The following is a 13,874-nucleotide window of genomic DNA, read 5'->3' as shown; positions in this document are numbered from 1 at the left end:
AGCATGAGGTTAGCATTGAAAGCGAACTGACTCTTTCTGCTTGATACGAGTGCTTCTGGAGGAGAGGGGGTGTATAAATTGAGAGAGGTCTATTCAAGCGCCTCTTTTTTAGGTACGTGAATCATAGTTACATTCTGCTGCACTGTGCTCACACTGGAAAGTTATTATTTTAGATACAGTCAGGCATGTTTGGGCAGTGATTTGAGCTCTCTTTTTGGACAAAAAAATGATTGACTTACCTTAATGAAAATATGTTTGAAGGCATTCATTGCAACAAATAGCTAACAACAAGTGTCATGTATGACAGTTGTTAAAAAGGTTGTAATTTCACAGTCCAAATACTTTTCTGCTTAGATATAAGAACATCAAATACTAATTTGTCTGATTCATTACCCACCAAATTTGACTAATCTTGCCTCAGGACTCAGTTGCAGTTGATATAGTAAACTGCAAAAATGGAGTAAATTCACATCTCGATGTTTACAGAAGGTTCAGAGTTTGTCCTTTCCGTCCTTACCAGCGAGCATCAGGGACTGTCTTTTAGAGCCGTACCATTCATCCTCCATCCCACATGGTTAAATCTCCATATTAGCTGCTGCCAGACCTCGCCAGCTGACAGAACAAGGTGACCTTAAACTAGCAGAGCGTGCGGTTAATTGCCTTTTATACTCTCGTGCTCTCACTGCCCTCAGTAGACGCAATGTTAGAGCTCCGTCCAAATCCTCATGTGACATTTAAGTTGGGCCACACGAGCTGAAGTTCATTTCCCTGGCAGACTAAGCTGCACGGCCTCCTTGTTTTAATGTCGTGGACGTTTGCTGCCGTTTAGCTCCAGTTCCTTCAAACGTGACAGCGAAGAGAGGAGCAGAGGGCAAAGATGACTGAGAGAATACCTGTCAAAACGCTGTTTTTTTTCTTTCACTCACTCACAAATAGAGGGCAGAGGTCACATTCTGTGGAGGATAGTGAGTTGTTTTGCTTTTATTCTCCTGTTTGTAAGGTAACAGTGACAAAGCTACACTGCCTTTTTAGAACGCCTTCAACAAACAAACAAACACACAAACAAACCTGTTGTGATTATAATGTGTTCTGCAGACCCTTTATTATACATGTTTTGAAGGGTATTTCTCATATGTGCTCAATGTAGTAAACAAGCAAATATCCTGCATTGATGTTCACAGAACCTGCATAGTTTTATGTTAAAAGGTACCAGAAATAGAACTTGATTTGAGTTTGTAGTCGATACAGGTGATGTAAAAAAGTCTTGTCCTTGGGTGCTTCATATTTAGAACTAGTTAACAAATGTCAGCACGTTAATTGAAAAGGTAGAATGAACTGCGCTCGATCAAGGTGAGTATCAGCATTTCAACGGGCTGTATTTGGCGGTCAAAGCAGGAGATCTGTCGTATGAAGTTATCTCGTATTCGCTGTGTACATTATCTAACAGCATCACTCAGACTGTGTGCTGTTTTCACTCAGAATAAACAGGTTGGAGATGTTATCTGCTCTCCCTGCAGCTATGATCAGCATTTTTCACCACCGACCTGTTCTAACCAAGTCTTCCCCGACGTGCCTTCTCCATCAGCTCTCACACAGGATTGGCAGTAGAGCTGTGATGTGTTTGCTGCTGGGAGCAATTAGAGATCAATGGTCTTGATCAAGGACCCAGGGATCAAACCCCCTATCCCAAGATTAATTGGCAGCTCAGTCTATCTTCGGAGCGCGAGCCTCAGAAGGCTGTCAACAGATAAACGACAGATTAATCAATAATGAAAAACAATTGCTAGATTCAGCACCGTTCCCCGCTGAGCAGTTGTGTGGGTGTGTGTATTAGCTTGGTGTGTCCTTCTGTCTCCTTCCTACAGATTAAACCTGACTAGATTTAGCCTTGAGCGCCACTTCACCCCTCCTTCACTCGCTGTTTTTACCCCGATGTTGAACCTGAACTCATCCACATCACCATTAAGGAGGGTCACCGGGTTGATGCGTGTTTTCCACATATGCAGCACAGCCACTTTGTCTCGTTTGCCTCTGCACACTTCAGATACTATGTGTCCTTTAGGTATGATGCTTGTGTCCGTGTTTGTTGAAGTGCCTCTGTGGATACCTGAAAATACTTTGTCTATACCTCTTGGAGCCTGGCAGCATTAATTAAACTATCATTATACGCTGTCTAAAGCTTAGCATTTCTAACTAAAGCATTTAAAATGCTGCATCTTTTAGGATACAAAAAGAATGTAATGATGATTATTGGTCTTTTCTTTTACAAAAACAACCAATAAAAAACAACTTTGTTAGATATTTCATAAACACTCGACAGTTGTGTAGATTCAGTCATGGGGGTGGTTGAAGGCCACTGGGATTACTGGTGAGCCGCCAGTCAAATGATTCACGTTGCTGGGTTGAAACTGCTCTTTTTGAACTGTTTGTGTTGATCTGTTTGTGCGCCAGGGCCAGAACCAGAGGATCAGCCCCTGCTCCACCTTGACCAGCAGCACTGCCTCACCCCCTGCAGGGAGCCCCTGCTCCACCCTTCCCCCCACCATGCCTGGCCAGACTGGCAACAAGGACTGCGCCTACGGTTCTGTCACCAGTCCCACCTCGACCCTGGAGAGCAGAGACAGCGGGATCATCGGTGAGACATTTAATACAGGCTGATCCTATTCCCTGTTGGTTTCTCTCATTTAAAAAGTGATCTGCGGCTGTAATTTTATCTATTTAATGAATACGAATTGACCCCGACAGACCATTCTTTTGGGAAAAATTAATAGTTTTGAGCTTTTAATAGAATTGCATTTTGTGTGGAGGACCATGTGTTTCTCTGTAGGTCAAGATAATAACGCAGCAAGATTTGCAGGAGAAAATGTATCTGATGAAAATCCTCTAGTGCCCCTGAAAGCTGATTGCTGATCTCACATTGTTAGCAGGAACCCAGGAGTGATAAAACACACCCTGATGAATTGTTTTTGGAACAACACCTACAGTTTAACCAGACAAAGGCTCCGCTTCCGCCAGTACGTCAGCAATCAGTTCCCAAAGCCAGTGAGAGAGGATGATGGTTGCTGTTCATGTGTTGCAGCAACACTCACCAGCTACTCCGAGAACATGGAGAGAGGTGGGAAATACGGCGAGGGCTCCCGGGGAAACCTGAAGCAGTGGCATTCGCAGAAATCAGGCATGGACTCGTTCCTGTACAGGGTGGATGAAAACATGACCGCCTCCACCTACAGCCTCAACAAAATCCCAGAGCGCAACCTGGAGAGCATGTCCTCCCACTCTGCCCACTCCATCCCTCTGTACCTCATGCCCCGCCCTAACTCTGTGGCTGGTGAGTCCCTCCGTCCTTCCTGTCCCTCCTTCTCCGGTCAGAGTTGAGCTTTTTTCATTTCCCTGGCAAATGTAAACTGTATTTCTGATTCCTTAATGTTTTCTCCTTCCTCCATTCATGCTGTTTTTCCTTGTAGACCTCAGGAATGGTTTTGTACCAGCAGTGGAAGTATTACAAATGAGCTATTTTAAAGAACTATTTCTCTTTGATTTTTACTACCTCTAATTCTAATTCTATGACTTTAACTACTCTGTCATATTTTCCACCACTCTGACATGTAAGGAAGGTCATATAAGGTCAGCAAAGAGGCAAAAGTCTTTACATAAAAAAACAAAAAGTAAAAACATGCAATGTCTGGAAATCTGCAGCGGTATTTTGTTAAAGTCTCAAAGCCCTCTGCTGCAGACCGAACCCACAAACAGAATGGTGATAATAATAATTATACATTTCTTTTATATTGCGGCTTCAGAAATATCACAGAGGAGACCTGGTATTTGAGAGTGTGGGCCACAGACGCCTAAAGAAATGTTCCCACAAGTACAACTAAAAGTATCAGTGGAAAAAATGTCAGTTTTAGAACAGTGAGACTGTCCTAATGGGCCTGATTGTTTTATTGTTCTCAGCATCAGAGAGGCTGTTAGAGACAATGAGCTTTATTATGCACTCCTCTCACTCCCACGAGTAGAAGCGTGTGTGTGTGTGTGTGCACTGTGTTGTAGACACACACTCTGGCCTAAATGCTGTTATATGCCTGACAAGGCGTGTCGCTGCAGCTCTGACCCTCTCTTTATGCTGGTCATGTTCTGCTGTTTGACTCCACTGTCTGGATTCACTCCCGATACGGTCCCAGCCCTGTTTTGAAGGCGTACCGTGAGCCGCGGATGACGCAACCAACGGGTGAAGGAACGCTGCTTCTGAATTTAGAGAACGGGAATTCTGCGCGGGGAGAGAGAGGGACGTGAGAGAGTTTCGTAATCCCTCTGTCTCTCTTCCGCAAAGACGTATTAGACGATGTAGGGGTGGGAGGCGAGTGCAGGCTGAGGATCGGCTGCAGCAGTGGCACATCAAAGCCCGAGGCGTTCACCGTTTCCATCCCCCAGAGTCACCCAGACGCGCTTTGATGTGTGCAGAGAGAGAGGGAGAGCAGGGGCAGAGAGGCCTGCTTCTCTCTTTAATGAAGCTCCGTGTTGGTCGAGCTCAGGGTGGGATAACCAGCGCCAGGAGCTCTCTTCACGGTGCCGATGCTGCTGAGTAATAACTCCGTTGATAGCGCGTTACGTCACTCTGGGTACGGTGGGTAACTGACATTTAGAGCCTGATAACATTTAGAAATATTACAGTTTAGCTGTTTTAGAGAAAATAAATGGATTGTCGCTGTGACCTTCAGCTTCGTGCTCACCAGCTTCACCAGCCTTTTCAAGAGCAAGCTGTAAGATTTCACCAGATTGAAAAGAAGAACGCGGATAGAATGAGGAACACCTGATGAAGGGTTTTTTCTGAAGACGTCCTTTGGTTTACGTGCAATGAAAAGCGGTCGCAAACAGCCCAGTGTATGAAGTCTGCAGGAAAACCTTCCTCAACACATGACACAGTGCATATTGATGAGTATAACTCATCCAAATTAAAACCTAAAAATTCCATTTTAAGTGGTCTAGCCCCTGTGAATGAGGGGGACTTGGGAAGCAGATGCAGACGCAGCGGCATCACTGCTCTGCCATTTAGTTGGTTCAATACCAACAATATCAAGCAAAAGCTTTCTGCTTTTGACATCCAGAGGGCAAACCAGCAATCATGTAAAGCCACAGAGTGTACTGCAAGTAAAAAGTCTGGACTGTTAAAAGCATGAAAATCATGCGGAGAAACACATTACAGTTCGACACAGGTTGAGCTGACCGCAAAAGCAAAACTTACAACCCAACCATGCAACAAAAGTAACTTTTCTGCTTCCATAGAACAGGCAGAGAGCGATTAAATGTGTTTGAACCAAACCCCGCTGAAACTGTAATAACTCTATGAAGTATAAAAAGGCATAAAAGAACCAGAGATTCGGCGAGTCTGAGTTCGCAGGACTTGGATAAGAGCTCACCCGAGATAACGTTTTTCAATTTGCGGGGCGGACAAGAGCAATTGATTTCCATTTGATCCTGATTTGGTTTTCTCCTTAATCCCACCTCTGCTCATGTGTAATACCCGGAAATAGTATTGTTTAAATAGCAGCACCTCCGCTTTATCACCTCAAGTCATCGCTGGGGGACATGAGCAGAGAAGTGAGAGGCATTTAGAGCATCAGCAGCCCCCTCATATCTGCTCCCGAGCTGATAGTATGACGGCGTCTGGATGGCAGCCCAGCCAGTCTTTAACTGCGTGGCTGTCAGCGTCAAGAGCAGGAAGAGCCCGATGTGTCCGTTTTCCCACTCTTCCAGGGAGGTTTTCCTTTCCCTGTTTGCTGTTTCACCACGTGTGCAGTCGGAGTTTGTCGTGATCCCCGGCAGCCTGCTGCATTGCAGATATGATGAGGGCAAAGATTTGAGTCTTTACATGCAGGAAAAGTAGAACTTAAGGCGGGAAGACCACGTAGGCTCGAGTCAGATTAGCAGATTAAAGCTGCTGCACTCTCTACGTTCAGCCCAGTTGGATGACCATTACTCCCGGTCCCATCAGGGCTGAGCCTGCGGCATTCCCAGCTGCCATTTTTCCTCCATTTTGCGGAACCCCATGTGGATTGTTTTTGTCTCGATGGTTGGTGTGACTCAGAAAGGCTTGAGCAGCACTGCAGCACTGTTTGACCCGCAGTAGCAGGACAGCAGCATCATCACTATGCATTTATTCCAGGGGTGACTGAAGAAAAACAGGACCCAAGTGAGCGGAGACATGCCGGGCCAGGCGCACCGAACGGCAAACAAATGAATTTGACTTTGAAATATTCCAGCGTCGCTTCAAAGAAAGCGGCTTCAGACGAGATCAGTGTGACATCTAACAAATAGAATGATGGCTCATTTCTGCCACCGATGACAACTTGGTGCTCGCAGCTGCTGTTTCAGAGATTGGTGATGGACCAAGAAATGCCATTAGCCAAATGTTCAGACAGCCAAAACTCAATTTGGAAAGAGAACAAAAGCAAACGTTGGGTTCCAAGTTGTTGCTTCTCCTGTAACTGCCCATCACAGGTTGCAGATAGATCTTTTTTTTGGTCTTCATTATCTACGGGTACGTCTTTGTTTTCATTGTTTTCATTGTAAATTGCAATGAACGTCCAGTTTCAGGTGTGTGGAACAAGCGCTTCCCCCACTTACACGCACTGGTGGCGGCAGATCTCATCTATGACTCACGGGTTGCGAGCGTTGGCCCTGGAGACGCAGCGTGGTGCGAACAATCGGCAGCCAGCGTCAGACAGCGCTCGCTCCATGAATAAGACATTTGTCGGAATTAATCCTGAGATGGGCCCGGATGAGATGGTGACAGACTCTGAGAACAGGGAATTCTGGGACAGGACCAGTGGCAAATATGAAAGCGTCGGCCTCCAGTCCAGAGAATGAGTGTGTTCGTGTCGTGTGTGTGTTGTATTGTGTGTTTAACCTCAACATATACACGCGTGTTGGCAATTCATTCGTTTTCTGCTCTCTGTCTGCGCAGCTACCAGTTCAGCCCACCTGGAGGACCTGGCGTACCTGGATGAGCAGAGACACACACCGTTACGCACCTCACTGCGCATGCCCAGACAGAGCACCACCTGTGGGCCGTGTCGCTCCGGGCAGGACCTGAGAGGTTAGTTCCCCACGCGGAGACACAAGCTGCGCCAGGTGACGCAGTCGTGTGTTTGCGTGTTTATTGAATCGTTTTTTTTATCACTGTTGAGTGAGACTGTATTTATTTGGTTATGATACTGTTCAGCTGCTGCAAGTCATGGCCACCATCCTCTCACCATCTTTCAAGAAAGACACAAAACTTTTTAATTACCAAACTTCCACTTTTCTTTCTGATTGGGGTCAATCTTAAAAGACAGTTTCTCTTGTTTTTCTATTCAGATTATTTATGGGTTTAAAGTTCTCCGCAGTTTATCCACGACAGACAGATTTTTCTTACATACCTAATCTGAGCTGCTGCCTGCAGTACCAAAACAAGCTCCACACAGATATCTGCTACACACATTTTACGTTTGCTTTGACCTGAAAAGGGTGTTTTGGATTCAAACGTTCTGCTTCCCAGAGCAGGAGCAACGACAGGACGTTGTTCTGATTTCCTCCCACAAGCAACACAACTCATGAGCGGTTATTTTAAAACCTCACAGCAAATCAGCGGCGGCTAATACGCAGTGTGTGTGTTTTACCGGCTCGGGTCTGCCTGTACACAAAAGCTTCAGTATGTTCCCACGTCACCGTGGTGATGCTGCTGAGCTGTTGGTGGTTCCACGTTCTAAACTGTCAGCTGCTCTCTGCTGTGTCCTCAAGTGTGAAATAGAGGAGTGAGAGATAGCCGAGGAGTACACAATGGGTGTTTTGTCAGCCAAAACTTTGTCTGAATGCTCAGAGGTTGACTGTAAACGTGCGCTCCGCTGAACACTGTTCAAGTCTGGGACGCGGCAAATGCCTCGGCCTCCTCACCAAATGGCTTTATGTCACAACAGTAAACGTCCCCTTCTGCTTCTTCCTTTGTCACTTAGTCAGTAATGAGCACCGTAATTGTAGCCCTCCGACTTGCAAGTAAATGCAAATGTACCACCTGACCCCACTTTACTGCGAGGGCATGTAGTGTGCGTCAGCTGCCGGGGGCAGACAGGAGCGGAGTGAAAGACTGGATGGGTGATTGGAAGAGAAGCAGAAAGAAACAGAAAGTCAGTGCCCCTTTGTTTCAGCATTTCCCCGTCAAGGGCAGCCGAGTGTGTTTACACGGCAGCCCGCCACATTCTAACATGCGTTCTGCCTCCTTGGATCAGCGTCACAGCCTCCCTGAGTGCACCGCAGATTCACCAGGAGAGCAAGACGGGATGGGAGCAGGCCAACTGGGAGAAGAGGGTTTTTCCTTGCTGATGACAGGAGGAGACGCGTCACCCTTTCATGGCTCGACGCTGAAGTAAAAGCCACATTTGTGGCAAATCCCTCCAGGATTGTTGGTTGTTTTTAAAGGCCTAAAGAGTCAGTGGCACTGCTGCCTTCAGTGTAAGCTTGTATAAGCTGTGAAATGTTCTCTGTCATTAGCGCGGCTCTAAAAGCAGAGGTTCGGTACTTTTGAAGGCCCTTTTGGTGCTGAACAAGACTGTACTTACAACATTGAAACCAAGTAAATCCACAAAAAGTCCACACTTGAAGTCACTGCCTTTACATGAAGCACTGCCGCATGCAGACTGGCAGGTGAGGGGAGGACAGGAAGACCGTGGGCTATACCTGGGTCTCCATCTTTGTTGGTTCTGCTGAAAGCTGTTTTGATGTGGGTCGTCGGGGGCCCGAGCTGTGCTGCTGTTTTGAGGAGAGTGAGTCAGACTGTAATGGACCTCCTTGTGCTCCTGCCTGCCTACCTCTAAGATTTACCACCCACCTTATCCGTTCGGCAGGAAAAAAAATCAACCGCACACTCTGCTCACACACATTTTAAGTCTCGTTTATCTTCACTTTCCCACCGTTTGTCTTTCTCACTCTCTTTCCCCTCATCCTACCTCTTTGCTTTATTGTGTTCTGCTGGCCTCCACAGGGTTTTATTACTCCTGCATACACTCCTTGACCGGCAGTTCCTACAGAATCCGATGGGTTTTTTTCCTGGTTAAGACACCAAATGATGCACATGAAAATAAAGTCATTGTATTACCACTCATTGTCTTTTAAATCCTCCTGTAAACGGCGCCGCAGGTCTCCACTGGTTTACCGACTCGCTTCTCTAACACACCATCCGCCTACGTTAAAGGCTACAGGATACTCGTCCAAATATGGTTTGCAGGACACGGTAACAGGAAGTGCAACCATTTTAGGCCGTGTGTACAGACACACCCTTGGCAATAGAGGGGTGAAAAGTAAAATTAATCTTTTAAAAAAGCCACGGGGATAGTTCAAGATGGATGATTAGGATTGTGATTCTATGTAAACTAAATCTGAAAGATGGATTATTGAACTAGACTGACTGAAATTCTCAGGTCAAAGGTCAGATATGGCTCCTCGTCCTTCTGTTTCAATTGAACAAATGCTTTTACTTTGTTTACCCAGAGATATTGAATTAATTATGCCCGTTAGTGTAGCAGTGCAACATATTAATGATCTCTATCTTTCAGATGGGCAATAGCAAACAAAGGCAGCCTGAGTAAACGTCGGTTAAAAAAACGTCTGCATCGATATGATTGGGTCGTGTTTATAGGAGCAATTATCTCCAAATGTGGGCTCAAACAGAAGTCTTTATTGCAGCAGCCCAATGAGGTAGATAAGGGCACAAAGTGGATGACAGTGCATCCACATGTTTGCAATAAAGCAGCCGACAACGCTGAGTTTCAGATGATTATCTGGCCATTATCTGCCGTTTCTCCCATTTTTGAAACCAGTGCCCTAATCTGGTTCCGATGGTCTTTAGGATTTGATACATAGCTCCATTTGGGTGGATTTTCTGCGTTTCATTCAACATTGGCTGGCTTCCTTTTCCTGGCTGTGGCACAAACTCGGTAAATACAGTTTGTCTAATGACAGCTTCCAGTTATAAGGGGGTTTTAGAAGATCTGCATATATTGTGCTTTATTGTGTTGCTTTAAGCCTTCAGTACGAATTATATAAGATATTCAGAACAGGAATTACGTAAGATGCTGTTTCATATATTCTGTACTTTCAGAAGAACAGATTTTGGAATTTAGACATTTCCATCCAAACCATTTCTCTCCCCCAATCATTACCGCTCTCCCTCCACCACTGTTGCCAACACTCTCTCCTCTCCTCCTCCTCCTCATCTTCCTCCACCTTCTCAAGGCTGTTCAGCCACTCTGACTCATCCTCACCTGGTGAATAATTAAAGCGTTTGAGACGCACTCTGTCTGGCTGCGTTTGGATTGCAGTAGGTGAGGGTGGGAGGGGAGTTGGAAAGATACCTGGCTCAGCATTGCCTGGGAGGGGGGTGTTACGGGCCGGATTATGAGGAACTATCCATCCATCCGTCCTTTACACACACGCTCGCCTCATTCTTCCTGGAAACAACTCCCTTGGCCCGTCGTTGACAACATGGCTGCCATGTTTTCTTTCCAGTAATCCCAAACACGGCGCAGCAGAATGGTTCCTGTCATTTGGAGAATGTAGCCACTAATGCGAGGGTGTGTTCAGTAATTCCACAAGGATGGATAGAACATTTCAGACATGTTTGGCGTTCTGCCACTCCGAAATATAATTTAGTGTTGCTGAAAAGAATTTAGCTGTGGGTCTTTATTCTCCTGCTTTATTCTTTTTATTGTTAGCGGAAGGAATTCTTTCCTTTCCCTTCACCATTGTTGCGTCAGGTTCTTTTTTTCCCCCCTCAAAAGTCAGTTTGTAATTTACAGGAAGGACACTTGCGCCGTGTCCCTCTGCTCACAGCATTTGTTGTTTTAGTACTAGAATAATCCGACCGGGGAATATGGATGACACTTTTATTGCACTGAGCACTGTAACATACTGGATTTTCTTCTAGTTTAAAAGGATGGATGCTTTTTTTATCCACTTCCAGGTATTTGCAGATTGCATAAAAAGGACATTTTCTTAACCAGACTGTTGTGTTCCTGTTAGCTCACTGCTTATAATTAGCATTCAAGATGGGAGAAATTAAAGGAAGTGAAATCCTGCTTGCAGCAGCACTTTGTGGGAAGGTGCTCAAAGAGTAATATCAGCTCATTATGCTCCGTGGCGCTGCTCTTATCAGCACGCCGGAGTCGCTTACAGAAGACGTAGAGCTCACAGCCCCTCCCTGCTGCCCCCATTGCTTTTTACTGCACACGCTACCTGCACAAAATGAGCGCACATGCACCGAAACGCCAGACCGGACTGATGTATGATACAGATTTCCTAAAGCTCTGAGTCACCTTGTGCTTATTGCTCATACGCTGCGGAGTGTGAAATGAACTCTTGCACTGGCCGGCATCTGACCGGCAGCTATTACTCACTGCACCAATCTGGTTCAATTTAACCGCTCTAAAAGAACCAAATCTTAGGTTTAAAGCTAAAGGTTCCACAGGCTGTCCACAAAAACTTGAATCTAGGAATTCTGTCTCTGCGAGAGCCAGACCCACACATGCTTCCTTGTACTTCTATCTTTGTGAGGACTTTGATTGATGAAATACATTAGCCAACTCTCTACCCTAACTATCCCTACTAACCCCCTGTCTCGAACCAAACCTCTACCTTAAAACCTTGCCTTGACCCCCAAACAGTCCTTTGACATTGAGGACCAGCCAAAATGTCCTGACTTTGAGTAGAAAGAGTATTTTGGAACACACAGTAGTCTATGAAATTGTGTGCGTTTATCTGGATCGTTCGGTCATTGGTGGTGGATCCACTCATATTCCCGACATCACATTGTGCTTATGCTTTAGCTGCCGACTGGTTTTGCTTTCACCGTGCGCTGCCTTGTGCTCTGAAACACTGCTGCCTGTTTTATTTTGCTTCTGCTCTCACTGCTTTCCTCATTACTCTTCCTCTCTGTCTCTCTGTCTTTGGCTTGCTGGTTTGTTTCAGCTTCTGCTAATAACACCCATGCCTGGCAATCCCAGTCACGTAAGTTATTTTAAATTTCTTTTGTTGCACCAGACAGGCTCGTTCTCCTTCATGCAGCCGCTGCACTTGCATGACTGCAAGTTATAGTGCTCTAACCCAGTGGGTCGTACCCTTGCCAGCATAGTGTTTGGATTATTCACATCGCACTCATAGTCTAAATGAGGCCTAATTATCAGATCTTAATATAACATTTGAAGAAACTGCAAACTGAATAAAAGAGAGGGGTTTTTTTTTATTCTCAGAGCTAAAATCTGTTTTAAAGACGACACCAGGGACATGACAGCCAGAATAACTGGACTCCAATTTACAGTGAATTTATCACACAGCTTCAGAAGTTCTCATCAGATTCATTTTAACCCCATTAGTCTTTAATAGTCCATATGTTGTGCGGAAAAGATGCCCAACCTCTAGAGAACGTCACTTTAATGACTCCCTCTAGTGACTAAAATAAACAGTCAGCAATAGTCCCTCCCCTGCTTTTCTTTTGAAATCAAATGCGCCTTGAGCGCAACAATCTGGACTCTTTAAGCACTCCCTCTTTTTGAAGCCGCATGTTGTTGCCCTCAGCATTATAGGAAATTTATTATTCCATTTCTAGTTTTATAATGTGACCGTAACGAGAGCTATGAGTACTCTCCTGGGGCTATCTGTGTCATCTTATGTGCAGCCCCTCGATAGGGTATATCTCACGGGGAGAAATACCCCCCTCACACACACACCAATGACAGGTTAATGCACCTGCTGGAGTGTGCGGGGGCATTTCCCTGCGTTTTTCTGTGCAACACCTCTGATCACCTTTCATTCTCCTCACCCACCAGTGCGTTTTGCACCTTATCGGCCCCAAGACATCGCCCTCAAACCTCTGCTGTTCGAGGTGCCCAGCATCACCATGGACTCCGTCTTCACGGGCCGCGAGTGGCTTTTCCAAGAGATCGATGCCCATCTCAACCGGCCCAGCGGCAGCACCAGCCGCGGGGTGGCGGTGGTGGCCAATATTGGTTTTGGCAAGACCGCCATCATCTCCCGCCTTGTGGCACTCAGCTGCCACGGTACCCGTATGAGACAGATTGCCTCCGACAGCCCCCAGGCCTCACCCAAACGTAAGCAGTCTTTTACTCCCGTATCTGGTTTCAATCTTTCTATAGTTCCTTTAAAATAACCGGAGACATTTTTTAAAAAGGCCGTGCAGGAACAGGGTGAAATAGTTCTGTGAGTGTGCGACGCTAAACAGCCAGCGCGTTGTGTTGTCCCATGTCCAGATGGAGAGGGGTTCCCCCTGTCTCAGCCTCAGCCCACTCACGGCACCCTGGGAGGAGGCAGCTGTCCCGGGACCCCGGAGATGAGGCGGCGCCAGGAAGAAGCCATGCGGAGGCTGGCATCTCAGGTACCACATACACCTGTGACTGTGTCCAGGCTTTAATGGCTCAAGTTCCCTCTAATTCACATGTTCATCACGTCATTTTATTCTTTCGACCACCTGCTGCAGAAACAAGTCTGGAGATACTCAACTTGGAGTGGTTTTCCCCCCCCCCCACAAATGACTCAAAGCAGATTCATTTTGTGGTATAATTTGTAATCTAAATCTTATCATTGAAGTAAGAGTTAATTTACATATATATGTAGATAACACTGAGAAGACTGGTTCCAACGTGTGAAGACTGACAATCACATCAAAGGTTGAACCTTTTCAGGGTCTCATTTGTGCTCCACTTGCATAAGTAGCTGTTAAATAGACCTTTTACCGTTTCATTACTGATGTTAATTTCTCTGTTGTGTGAAAATTTCAGTCTTCCTTTAACTGAGGAACTGCCAGATAATTTTAATGGCTCCGCTTTGTGTCT

General features: G+C 45.8%; 1 protein-coding gene across 13 annotated transcripts in view; it reads left to right on the top strand.

Moving 5' to 3' along the window:
* tanc2b (tetratricopeptide repeat, ankyrin repeat and coiled-coil containing 2b) overlaps positions 1-13,874 on the top strand; it is a 98,594-nt gene that overhangs the window by 68,224 nt on the left and 16,496 nt on the right. For 11 of the 13 annotated variants that reach the window (XM_029848828.1, XM_029848837.1, XM_029848829.1 and 8 more), the window contains 6 exons: positions 2,452-2,635; positions 3,080-3,328; positions 6,962-7,093; positions 11,995-12,033; positions 12,852-13,133; positions 13,293-13,417. In XM_029848828.1, the coding sequence (XP_029704688.1) occupies positions 2,452-2,635; positions 3,080-3,328; positions 6,962-7,093; positions 11,995-12,033; positions 12,852-13,133; positions 13,293-13,417 (1,011 nt within the window). The remainder of the gene's footprint in view (positions 1-2,451; positions 2,636-3,079; positions 3,329-6,961; positions 7,094-11,994; positions 12,034-12,851; positions 13,134-13,292; positions 13,418-13,874) is intronic. The other 2 variants (XM_029848801.1, XM_029848795.1) reach the window with 1 other exon arrangement.

The sequence above is a fragment of the Takifugu rubripes genome, chromosome 1, assembly GCF_901000725.2.
Source record: "Takifugu rubripes chromosome 1, fTakRub1.2, whole genome shotgun sequence".
Taxonomy (NCBI): Eukaryota; Metazoa; Chordata; class Actinopteri; order Tetraodontiformes; family Tetraodontidae; genus Takifugu; species Takifugu rubripes.
This window is presented reverse-complemented; position numbering and strand designations above follow the sequence as displayed.